The 12,986-nt window shown below is 41.2% G+C and overlaps 3 protein-coding genes across 3 annotated transcripts; 1 reads left to right on the top strand and 2 right to left on the bottom strand.

Moving 5' to 3' along the window:
- The first annotated feature begins 869 nt into the window (after nt 1-869).
- Nucleotides 870-2,739, top strand: LOC125582223. The gene is made up of 6 exons (XM_048748801.1): nt 870-1,155; nt 1,259-1,438; nt 1,482-1,580; nt 1,695-2,086; nt 2,167-2,295; nt 2,338-2,739. Exons 1-6 carry the CDS (start codon nt 870-872, stop codon nt 2,737-2,739), a joined length of 1,488 nt encoding a protein of 495 aa, XP_048604758.1.
- Nucleotides 2,740-7,975: 5,236 nt separating this feature from the next.
- On the bottom strand, nt 7,976-9,638 carry LOC106420818 (3-ketoacyl-CoA synthase 6-like). Its single transcript, XM_013861674.2, has one exon. It carries the CDS (start codon nt 8,663-8,665, stop codon nt 8,177-8,179), a length of 489 nt encoding a protein of 162 aa, XP_013717128.2. The 5' UTR covers nt 8,666-9,638; the 3' UTR covers nt 7,976-8,176.
- LOC106393203 (3-ketoacyl-CoA synthase 6-like) lies at nt 8,732-9,130 on the bottom strand. Its single transcript, XM_048748802.1, has one exon. The coding sequence runs from the start codon at nt 9,128-9,130 to the stop codon at nt 8,732-8,734; it is 399 nt and encodes a 132-aa protein (XP_048604759.1).
- Nucleotides 9,639-12,986: the final 3,348 nt, after the last annotated feature.

Genomic DNA, 12,986 nt, shown 5'->3' on the forward strand with positions numbered 1-12,986 from the left:
ATCTAATGATACAAATGAGATCGGTAAAGAAAAGAACTAAGATTGGGATGAAAACAAGGTCGATGTATGTGTGTAGCTCTCTCTAGGGTTTTCAACGTGTGTTTCTTCATGTCACTTCTCCTTCCTTTATAGTAAGTCGACCTCGTGATCTTCGTAACTTCTCCGCGATCTTCGAGACTGCTCTGCGATCTCCGGGATCTTGAAGTCTTCGTTTTCGAGCTCGATTGCTTGCTATGGGCTTCAGTTCCTTACGGCTCATATCTTTGATCGCGGCCCATTAATGTACTAACCGAAATTGGGTCCAACATTTGTCCCCCAGCCTTTTGGTTTACTTGGGAAACCGAAAGGGTGAAAACTAACGTTACCTGGCGGCGTCGCGATTCTCGGGAAGTGGGACATCACGTGCATCGGGTAGATTTGACTTGTCGGCCATTTTCAAATCGTATGGTCAAGATCGAGAGTTCGTGGCCGGTTAATCTTTAGTGTTTCGGGAACCATTTATATATATATATATATATATTATACTTTACTGGATGGATCGTCTTCTTCGACACTACAATCCTTCTTTCTCTTTCATCGTCTTCCTCTTGGTACTTTCTTTTTCCTGTTCCGAATCTATGGCGCTCAAAAAATTTGGTCCTCATCTCCCGACGATCATCGAGCCGAAACATATCGAGACCCTTTACGAGCTCTGGGGAATCATGTATGCCGTTGAGATCGAAGCACCCGAAGATGGCGAAACTCCGGAGACTATGAGGCCGGGGTATTGTGGGGCCTACACGTCGCATTTCCACGACGGAGGTTTTTCATTTCCTCTTCCTCGCTTCCTTCTCGAGGCGCTCGCGGAGCTTGGGATGGATTTTGCCTAGATGACGCCTAATTTCTGGCGCTATTTCTTGACTTTGTGGATCCGAGCTAGGGCGGAGGGTCTCAGGTTCGGCCTCGAAGAATTGAAGCAGTTGTTTTCTATTAAGAGGAACAGTGGTTTCCCTGGAACAATGATTCTTGCTCTTCGGCCTGGCCGTTCTATTATAGATGGTATTCCTAACAGGGATGACCGGTGGAGGGAGAAATTTTTCATTTTTAAGATTAATCTGGCGTCGGTCGGCGACTTTGATTTTGAGACGATCCCTAGGGTGTGGTCCGACGAGATTGGTAAGTTTTTTGAGTTTCTTCTTTTTTTTGTTCTATTTCTCGAAAAGAATTTTACTCTTCGATTTATTTTGGCGTTCTCTAACTTCTCTTTGCTTATTTCTAGAACCCTTTGGTTCTGCGCCTATGACTCCCGAGCTTCGCGGGCTAATCGCCACTTTGCGGTGGGATAGCCCTCGATGGCTCGCACTCACCGTAGATCGAATTCGAGCGGCTTACGCTCTTCCGCCGGGTGAAAACCGTGCTACTCCCGTTGGTTCGGTGGTACCTGTTCGACCGGGAAAAGGTCATCGCGATAAGAGTAAGCTGATCTTCTTTTGTTTGGGAAGATTCGAATGTCTTTGCGTCGCTCAATTCGCCAAATATGTTTTGTTCAAGGGCGAGTGAGAAGGAGGTGCTACCCGACCGTCCTGACGAGTCTTCCAAAGGTAGGTCGTTGGAGCGATCTCGGAAAACTCGGCGTGGACCGTCCCTTAGGACGAGATCGCAGACTTAATCTCCCGGTCTTTTGGTTAGGCCGGTATCGATCGCTGTTCCCGTAGGTGGGGCTCGAAGGGCGCCGAACACTTTAACTGGTTCTGTCGGTGATCGAGCTCTCGAAGACGAGATCTATTCGATGACTCACCGACGCCGACGTCGATCTCACGAAGAGATTAACTCTGTGAGTTCGAATTCCCCAAGCTCGGAGCTTCCTCCGCCGTTACGAGCTTCTGACGAAGGTACTTCGCAGGTCGACCCGAGCGCTCGTCTCTCGGACGTGCAGAAGACCTCTTCGTGGAGATTTTTGTATGACGACGAGGTACCAATCCTTGAGAACCTTGAAGGTCTTGCTCTGATTTGGGGCAAGATCAGAGAGAAGGGATGCGAGCTTCCTCCTCTGGACGATATGCGTGAGCGTGATGCTTACGTGCGGATGGCGGTCGCGAGTGCTAAGGTAATCTGTCTCGCGATTGCTTTTGATGTTCTGTCGGGTTAACTGATGATTGCCTGACCTCTGTTGTTGCTTTTTCTTAGGCTATGGAGGCGAGTAACGAATACGCCGCTTTGATGGAGAAGCGCTTGGCTGACTTTCCGAGCAAAGAGGAGGCCGGAGGTCACCTTCTCACGATTCAACAGCTTCGAGGTGAGTTGGAGACCGTTCGAGTAACAGAGAAGTAGCGTGAGGTCGAGGTTGAGGGATTGAAGGAGAAGTTGGTTGCTACCGAGGCGGAGAAGGTTGCTCTCCAGACTGACCTTGACTTGATGAAGGAAAAGCATAGGAGGGAGATTGAAGGTTGCAAGGAGACCGATCTCAAGGAACGCAGTCTTGCTCGTCGGTCTCTTGCCCAAGAGTGTGACGCGGTTCATGCCGTGGTGAAGGATAAGCTCCGGAAGAGGAAGGAAGAGACGGATACAGAAGTGCGAGCTCGTATTGAGGCTTTGACTGAGTACAGCGAAGGTGGTTTCGAGCTCGAAGAGGAGTTGGGGCGTCTTAAAGACCGGGAGATCTCGCTTGATCTTGATTATGGTGTTGCCTCGGTGTCGGAGCCTTCCCTTAGTCGTCTCGATCTTCCTGAGGTTTCTGGTGATTCGGTTGATCAAGAATGACGCGAGGATTAACCTGTTTGCTTTGGAGTTTGTAGTTTTTGTTGTGTTTTTATTTTGTCTTTTGGTTTGTTGAAGAAACATAAATATGTCTTCAAAAAAAATGGATTATCAGGTTAATACCTTTCCTAATTGAATGTTTTGTTTAACTTTTGCATCATTGAGCTTGTTTGTTTTAACATTTAAAAGGTGTGTGTAGAACAGAGACTGATCAGGAATCTGTTTTGTTGGCCTTTATATGGCCTGATAGTGAGTCCGTCGAACGGGCTATGTTTAGAGATTGAATATTCTAAGTAAGAGAAGAAAATTAACGAATGTTTGTTCGGTTGTTTGGGCTGCGCTCGGTGTCGAGCTGCCTACGTACCCTCTTCGAGGGATCAAGCCTTTTTGTAGTTTCGTTTCTCTTTGACTGAGCTGTAGGGTAGGGTCGTTAGCCTCCCAGCCCGAAGCTTGACAGTCATGGTTGAGGTTCGGATTTTGCGTTACTTGTAATATTTCTTTAAGTTGTAGTCGTTCCAAGGTCTCATTTCTGGGAGGCCAGTTTTGCGCTTTTCTAGCTTGTAGACTCCGGTTCGGGTTTCTTTGGTGACTTTGTATGGTCCTTCCTGCTCCCGGTTCTTTCGTTCCGTCGAACACTTTTCAGAGAACTAGGTCGCCTACGGAGAAAGCGCGGTTTATTACGTTGGAGTCGTAATAACGTGCCGCGGCTTCTTGGTAATTTTGCATACGTACTGCTGCTTTTTCTCGTTGTTCCTCGATCATATCTAACTGGTGGATTAATAACTCTTCGTTGAGTTCGGCGTCTTCTGAACACATTCCTCGTCGCTGACTCGGAACCTCGATTTCGGCTGGGATTACGGCTTCAACTCCATAAGACAGCGAGAATGGTGTTTCTTGGGTTGTTGTGTGGGGGGTCGTTCTGAAAGCCCATAGGACACCGTGCATCTCTTCGTCCCACCTCTCTTTCTTGAGGTCGTGTCTTTTCTTGAGGTTGTTCATGATAGTTTTATTTGCGGCTTCGGCATGACCGTTGCATTTTGGGTACCGGGGGCTCGCGGCCTTAATTTTGATTTTCCACTTTACGCAAAAATCTTTGAATATTTTTGAGATGAATTGTGGTCCATTGTCGGTTACTGTCTCGTATGGTAAACCATGTCGGTAGATGATGTTTTTCCAAATGAAGCTGGTTACCGTCGTAGAGGTGACGTTGGAGAATGCTTCGGCTTCGATCCATTTGGTAAAATAGTCGGTTAGTACCTGGAGGAATCGTAATTGGGCTGGCCCAGAAGGTACTAGCGGGCCTACTATATCCATGGAACATTTCATAAAAGGGTATGGTGAAGATATTGTAGATAATTTCTGAGTTGGTTGGTGTATCATTGGTGCATGCCTTTGGCATTTGTCGCATTTTAATGTGAATTGCTCACTGTCGTCGGCGATCGTTGGCCAGAAGTAGCCTAGTATCTTTATCCTGATTGCTAGAGATCGCCCGCTAGAGTGGCTTCCGCATGATCATCCATGAGTTTGTTTTAGGATTGTGAATGTGTCTTTGGGCGATACCCCCAACAAATAGAGCTCGTCCAGGCTTCTTTTGTACAGTTTTTCTTCCATAATACAATAGCGCGAGCTCCGGGCTTTTATTTTTTGAGCTTCCCATCTTTCAGCGGGGAGTTCGCCATCTTTTATATATTTAACTATTGGGATTCTCCAATCTGGTCTAGCTTCGAGCTCTTTTTTGAAGGCGTTGTGTGCCTCATTGTTAGTTTCGTGGACGGCTTCTTCAGGGACGATTGTTGTGGTTGCTGTTCTTCTAGTCCTGACGCGTGACGTGCTTGGGGTTGATGGGTCGTTGGGCTCGCCGCTGGTTTCGTCGTTGAGATCCTGGCTTTCTTTTTGTGCTCTGCTTCGTGTAGTGATTACGTCGATGCGTGGGAGGCTGTCTCCTTGAAGATTGTTTCCTTTGCACGGGAGATCTATGCTAGGTTTTCTATTCCTTCTACCGGTATTATTCTTTTTACCGCTGGGTTGGAAGTCGAAGCTAGCGCAGCTAGAGCGTCGGCCGACGTGTTATCTCCTCTTGGGATTTTTGTGAGCTCGAATTTGTCGAATTGCTGAGCGATCGCTTTTAGGACTGTGAGATATGCTTCCATTCTTTCGTTTTTCGCTTCGTATTCTCCGTGGAATTGGCTTGTGACTAACTGCGAGTCACTGAAGGCGCTGATTTCCCGAGCTCCGATGCTTCGTACGAGTCGTAGGCCAGAGATCAGAGATTCGTATTCGGCTTCGTTGTTTGATGCGCTGAATCCTAGGCGAAATGATTGCTCGATCATTTCCCCTATCGGAGATTCGAATTGTATTCCGATCCCGGATCCCTGCCTCGACGAGGCCCCATCGACGTGTAATTTCCATGTTTGGGAATTCGATCTTGTGTTGTCTTCTTTCGGGACGAGTTCGATTATGAAATCAGCTAACACCTGCTCTTTCGAGCTCGTTCGCGGTTGGCATTCGATATCGTATTCGCTGAGCTCGATTGCCAATTTTGCCAATCTTCCTTATTGGCTTGGACTGTGGAGCACTGTCCGCAGGGGTTGCGATGTTATGACCGTGATTGAATGCGACTGAAAATAAGGTCTTAATTTTTGGCCGCGGTACCTATTGCTAGCGCTAGCTTTTCCATCACGGGGTACATGGTTTTGGCGTCTACCAACGATCTACTCACATTGTATATCGGTATTTGTTCTCCGCTTTCTTCGCAAATTAGCACTCCGCTTACTGCGTGTTTGGAGGTTGCCACGTACAAAAAGAGGGTCTCTCCTATGATTGGTTTGACAGAATGGGCGGCTCGCTGATATATGTCTTAAGCTCTTTTAGGGCGGAGTCACATTCGATTTTCCATTCGAATTTCTTGTTTCCTTTCAATAGCTTGTAGAAAGGGAGGCATCTGTCGGTCGACCTGGAGATGAAGCGGTTCAGCGCAGCTATTTTACCGGTCAGGCGCTGTACTTCTCGGATCGATCTCGGAGGTAAGGTATCGAGAGCGCGGCGATCTGTTTCGCGTTGGCCTCGATTCCCCTTTCGGTTACAAGGTATCCGAGGAACTCTCCGGAGGCCACTCTGAAAGTGCATTTTGTAGGGTTCAGTTTCATCCCGAACTTATTAAGAATGTTGAAACACTCTTGGGGTTATAGAACGTGGTCGTTGGCTTTTGATGACTTTACTAGCATGTCGTCTATGTAATCCTCCATCGTTCTTCCAAGTTGCGTGGAGAACATTTTATTTACTAGTCTTTGATAAGTAGCTCCGGCGTTCTTTAGTCCGAACGACATTACTTTGTAGCAATAGGTACCCCGCTCGATGATGAAGCTAGTTTTTTCCTGGTCGTCGAGGTTCATGAGGATCTGATTGTAACCAGAAAATGCATCCATGAACGAAAGTAGTTCGTGACCGCTGTGGCTTCTACCAGCTGGTCGATATGTGGTAATGGGAAACTATCTTTTGAGCATGCTTTGTTGAGATCGGTGAAATCAATACACACTCTCCATTTTCCATTTTTCTTTTTTACTACGACTGGGTTTGCGAGCCAATCAGGGTATTGGACTTCGCGAATGGAACCGATTTTCAGGAGCTTGTCCACTTCGTCATTTACTGCCTTGGCTCGTTCGGGTCCTAGCTTTCTTCGTTTGTGTTTGATAGGTTTAAACGTAGGGTCGATGTTTAGGTCGTGAGAGGTGATATTGATGTTGATTTCGGGCATGTCTGCCGCAGACCATGCGAATGTCTTAATATTTTGTTTGAGGAAAGATACGAGGTTGTTCCTGATGTTGACGCCTTTTTCGGAATTCTCGTCTAGGGCGACGACGCCCGATAGGTCTTTGGCGGGGTCTTTTACTTATAGGTCGCGTGCGAGTGGGATATTCTCCTCCTTCCGCAGCATTTTTCGGAATTCGGACATGTAACAGGCTCGGGCTTGTTTTTGGCTTCCGAGTATGGTTTTCTCGCCGGTTGGAGATAAAAACCTCACGCATTGGTGATAAACCGAGGGGACCACCCTAATCTGGTGCAACCAGGGGCGCCCTATGATGGCATCGAAAGGCATAGGTTGATCGACTACGGTGAATTCTGTTTTAAGTTCCAGATCGTAAGCTTTGGTGGTTAACAATATGATCCCGAGCGAACGGACCGACTTTCCTTCATAGCTAGCGAGGGGAGTCGTTTCTCGTCTGATCGTTGGGATCGGTTGCTCGAGCGACCGTAGCATTTTTTGCGAGATGATGTCGACAGCGCTTCCGGTGTCGATAAGGATTTTCGAGAAGACGGCGCCTTCGACTTCCAATGCGATCACCAAGGCATCATCGTGGGGCATATCGAGCTTTATATTTTCGTGCTCGTAGAAAGTCATGATTTCTCCTTTTTGTATTGTATCCTCGCAGGCGATGATGGTGGAATCGTCAATCGCTACTTGCGGAGCGCAGGACTGCTTGTCGAGAACATCGACTTTCTTGATGTGATTGGCCTCATCGATCTAAAGAGGTCGAGATCGATTGATTCGATGCAGTCGGATCGAATTGGGGTGGGATCCATAGTCACGCTTAGGAAACTTAGATCGGTTTCTTAGCAAAGATGTTTTTCGTTTATCTTCCCCACAGTCGGCCCCAAAATGTAGAACGTAAAATCTACACTAAGTATTTGATAGTGATCGGGAGTTTGATCTAGGGAAGACGAATGATGTAGGCAATGATATCATTAGAACACAAAGATGTAAACAGTTTCCAGTAGGTAAAAATGGACTTTATTGATGAATAAGATCGAATACAATGAGTTGAACTAGATCGAATGATACAAATGAGATCGGTAAAGAAAGGATCTAAGATTGGGATGAAAACAAGGTCGATGTATGTGTGTAGCTCTCTCTAGGGTTTTCAACATGTCTTTCTTCATGTCCCTTCTCTTTCCTTTATAGTAAGTCAACCTTGTGATCTTCGTAACTGCTCTGCGATCTCTGGGATCTCGAAGTTTTCGTTTTCGAGCTCGATTGCTTGCTATAGGCTTCAGTTCCTTACGGTCCATATCTTTGATCGCGGCCCATTACTGTACTGACCGAAATTGGGTCCAACAATTCAATGATATTGATTGGATGGTTGCTAATGAATAAAGTTCAACTGAATTTGCATTGTGAAACTAAGGTTAAAGTTCTATTTTAGTTCATTGACATTGAACGTTTTTATTTTTAGCTGTGTTGCTTAATATTTAAGACTTTGTTGGATTTGTGTGGTTTAAAGTTTAAACACTTTTAATTTTCAGAATTTTATTTTATATGTGGGTTTATATGATATATATATACGCTTCCAACACGGATCCACTTCCTAGTTTTTTGAAAAAAATCGCTTCTACGCTTCCATACGATTCCGCTTCCGCGTTTCCGCTTCCGTTTCCATGTAACTTAGTCATAGACACAGTAGTAAGACTTGTCATCAGCAACACAGTGGGTCCGGACAAGGTGGCTAAGCTTGTACTTGGCTCGCCACCGGTCAGACCGACGGTTTGACATAAGAATTGCCACGGAGCCCATGCGGAAGAGACAATTAGGCAGCATTATTGCTCTTCCGTTCCCTTTGTAGTGATTAGGCGTTATGATCTCGGTGCTGATGATAATTGCATTCGAATTGGGATGAACCTGAAGTAGATCGCGGGCCAGTTCGACTGAAATCAGGCCCGCGTTGCAGCCTATCCCCGACAGATTAAAACTTTTAATGTTGCTCCTAAGCTTATATTTGTTGATGACCATAGCAGAGAGCGATGGGGTGGGAGAGAAAAGAGAGAAATTCACAATGAGTATATCGATGTCTTTGGGCATTATACCGGTTTTCTTGAAAAGATCATCCATAGCCGAGAAGATAACCATTTGAGCCTCACTTCTAGCCTCGTCCATGGTTGGTGTTGGAGGAATGTAATGAATAGCTGGGGGGAGACAAGTTTCTTCACCGAGACCAGAACGTTAAAGGATTCTCATTTGAAACTCAGCGCGCTTAGGCTTGTCGTTGAGGAACAAACGAGAATATTCCATGAAAGTTGCGAAGGGGACGCGGCACGTGACAGGTGGTTTGTAACAAGAGTAGTCAACGAGGTAGACGGTACGTGGCTTGGACATGAAGTAAACGGTGGAGATAAAGATAACAACGAAAGAAGAACATAGAACCTGAGCTAGGTCAAAGTGAAGTGATTTCCAAACATTAAGAATCTCTTCTGGACCCATCTGAAGAAGCTCAACGGTGATGATTGCCATGATAGGGATCAAAAGAAGACTCAAGAAGTGATTGACCAAGTATTGATAGCCGAGTTTCACATACTTGAGCTTCACCGAGGTAGAAAACTCTGGCATCGGTCCTTGAGGCATCTTGGGGAGAGAGTAATGTAAAAAAAAATATGCAAGTACACTTGTTTTGTTAACTTTTGTTACTAGGTTTATGAAGAGATGAATGAAGAAGAGAAAGGGAAGCTGAGAGCATCAGCAGTAAAGAGAGTTTGTGTACGTTTTTCAATAACAGTAAAACAATGATATTTGTTTTTATAATTATTTTTTAACAGCTCAACCAATAAATGCATTATACTTGTAGAATTATTGTGTTTGGAGTACCTTTAGAAAGAATCGTCTCTTCTTATTTGTTTTTCTCTCTCCTTCATTCTTAATATTTTTGTTTATTTAAATTATCAGAAACCACATGAAGTACTATCACTAATTATGCTCTGAAGGATGTAAAGGCAAACATGAGAAGGGTAGATGAGAAGAGTTAATGAAGAGTCTAGCGTCACCCAACACTCTCTATTTAATTTTGCTTTCGTTTACGAATTTTTTTATGAGAAATTCTTGGGTTCACCCCCTAGGTGAACCTCTAGATTCACCAACCAATAGTGTTTGAGTATTTGATATTTGATATCTTTTAAAAAAGAAAACAAAATTGAATTTTCAAATAAGATTATATTTTTAAAATAAAACAATAAAAATACATAAAAATAGTTACAAAAAATAAATAAATAAATATTGATAAACTTTTAGCAAAATACTAAATCCTATATCCTAAATCCTAAACTCCAAACTCTAAATTATAAACCTTAAATCTTGGATAAACCGTAACCATTAGAAAATTTTAAATCCTAAATCATACATTAAAAACTAAATCTTAATAACACTAAACCCTAAACCCTAATCACTAAACCCTGAACCCTTGGATAAATCATAAACTCTAAATCAAAAATATTTAAAATTAAACCCTAGAGTTTATGATTTATCCAAGGGTTCAGAGTTTACCCAAGGATTTAGGGTTTACCCAAGGGTTTAGGGTTTACCCAAAGGTTTAGGGTTTAGTGATTAGGATTTAGGGTTTAGTGTTAGTAAAATTTAGTTTTTAATGTATGATTTAGGGTTTAAGATTTTTTAACGGTTTAGAGTTTATCCAAAGTTTAAGGTTTAACGTTTAGGGTTTAGGGTTTAGGATTTAGGGTATAGGGTTTAGTATTTTGCTGAAGATTTAACAATATTAATTAATTTATTTTTTGTAACTATTTTTATATATTTTTATTATTTTATTTTAAAAATATAATCTAATTTGGATATTCAATTTTATTTCCTGTTTTAAAAGATATCAAATATCAAATACTCAAACACTATTGGTTGGTGAACCTAAAAGTTCACCTTAGGGGGTGAACCCAAGAATTTCTCTTTTTTTATTATATAAGAAAAAACATGTTTTGTTTTAGTTCTCTTCGATTTCCACTTGTTACTAGACAAAAGCAAGTGATGAGCAGAGCCGGCCCTAGCCCAAAGTAGATGAAACATGGACTTCCGACTGTCATTAAATAAGTAAAATATCGGCCTCATTTTCATTAAAATATGTGTTAGTCGAGTGGTTAATATGGCTGTCATACATCCCAAGCCTAGGTTCGAAGCTCGAACATTTCGGCCACAATTTTTGTTTTGGCTTGTAGCCTTTAGATATGTAGGACCGGTTCTGGTGATGAGGGCAAATGATAAAGACAGTTTTCCTTTTGATATAAAAGTTTCATATCTTTCATATTTGTTGTTGAGAGATAGACAAAAATAAAAACATCAGAGACGTGTCAGCGTTTGATTAAATCGAGATTTGGTAACTACTTTGATTTGGTGATCGCGTAGTAAGGTAGGAGCAAAATAGTACTGTTCCATTAACATGTATCCAAGAAAACATTGTTTTCATAACTATATACTATTATGAACAAGGTTCCACAAATGAAAGAATTATAACTAATATTTTCTTACTCATGAATTACATGTACGTTCATATCCCAAAAACTGTACGTAAAGTTACTTGTGAGTTTGGACCTATCACTCATTGGCGTGGCAGATAGCGTGAAAATCAGAGAAATTGTAGTTACATAGATATTCGGGTTTAATTGTCGATGTATAGCCAAAGCTGCAGGTTTTTAGTTTAAAATCGTCAACTGAACCCCCGAAATCGGCGTGGCAAAAACCCCTTGATTTATGGGAGTGTGGTTAAAGACGAGATAAAGTAACAAGAGATTATTTCATTGAACAAAACGATTAATATTATATATTAAAATTGAATTCACAACTTTGATTCAAATGTGATTTTTTTTAAATTGACTTAATGGACCTATTATTAAAAAGTCATGTTACATTTAATATCTAATCTTATCATTTAAATTTTGGACATACCAGAAATTTTTATTGGGCTATCAATAATTGGATTTAAACAATAGATGATCAATTGGATTTATAGATAGTATAAATTAAATAGATATAATTTAATATTGTAATACTATAACTCTATATGCTAAATATTTAAATATTTGTCGATGTTAACTTTTAAAATTATAAAGATTTTTTTTTAACTAACAAAAATCATACTATCTAACAATGATTAATCTTTACTACCTTAAACCAATGAAAACAACCGTCTTTCGAAACATTCGATAGTTACCTGGAAGACATCAAGCTTTTGAAAAGAAGCTTCCTCAACTCACAAAACGTTCAAGTACCTCGGACGAAGAATTTAAAGGCGGATAGTTTAGCACGCAGTGCTAGAAAACAACCGTCTTTCGTCGTTCACATGGATGCAGAGTTACCGATCTGGTTTACAAAGTCTATATGAGTATGTAAATGTTTGTTGTCAAAAAAAAAAACCAATGAAAACAAATTTTAAACCATATAGTTTATTTTAAAAATTAAACAAAAACTAAATGTTTAATTATTACTCGATAATATAAATTTATGAAGCGAAAAGTTTAATTTTTTAAAAACTTTATAAATTTGTGAAATGTTACAATATTTTTGAATATGACAATAAAACAATATTTTACTAATCTTTATATATATAGTTACGATTTTAATAATGAAATAATAATCCGAAAATATATATATATAGAAGAAGATACAAATACATGTGAAAGTTTGAAACAATCTATTCAATGAAAAAAATATACAGTAAACTTATTATGTTTTAAAAATTGATAGACACATATATTATAATATATACCAAATTAGAATTGAAAACAAAATATTTATATAAAAATAAATGAAAACAAAAATCCGCGCGCTGTTGTGCGGGTCGAGATCTAGTAAATGTATTAAAGAGAACAATATCCCTATTTAAATACAACGGTGAAATACTAGTTACTAAGTAGTACATTATAATTTTACAATGACATTCCTCTTTTTTGTCCCTAGTCATTTGAAAGTGAAAACACACGAGGGAAATTCACGCAGTAGTTATGATGTTTGACTTGGAAAGTGCAAGTAGACAAATCTTGAGATCCTGGAAAACATGAGGCAAATCAAACAGTAGTTAAAATGTTTGACTTAGAATCTCAAACAAGACAAATCTCGAGATCCGACGATTTGATGTACAGAGAGTCAGAGACGATCCACCAAAACCTTAGCTAAAGTCAAAATCTTTTCTGCTATGATTCTTTTTGACAAACATTAATTTTATCCCATACTCAAACAAAAGAATTCAAGATATTTACACTTGATCCTTACATATATGTATGAAAAGAACCAAATTAGAGAAACTCTAGAGAAATCGGGATCAAAAACCCTATAGTGAGAACATTAATGCCAACAAAGTTCGATAAAGAAGTTTAGACTGGCATTGTTCACCATAGACCTAGGACTTATTATCCGAGATCCAGATTCGTTGCGAGATCCGCTCCGGATCCGCTCCGAAAATAGGATATCCGGAGTGTCCGGATCCGAA

The sequence above is a fragment of the Brassica napus genome, chromosome C2 (assembly GCF_020379485.1).
Source record: "Brassica napus cultivar Da-Ae chromosome C2, Da-Ae, whole genome shotgun sequence".
In the NCBI taxonomy this organism is placed as follows: Eukaryota; Viridiplantae; Streptophyta; class Magnoliopsida; order Brassicales; family Brassicaceae; genus Brassica; species Brassica napus.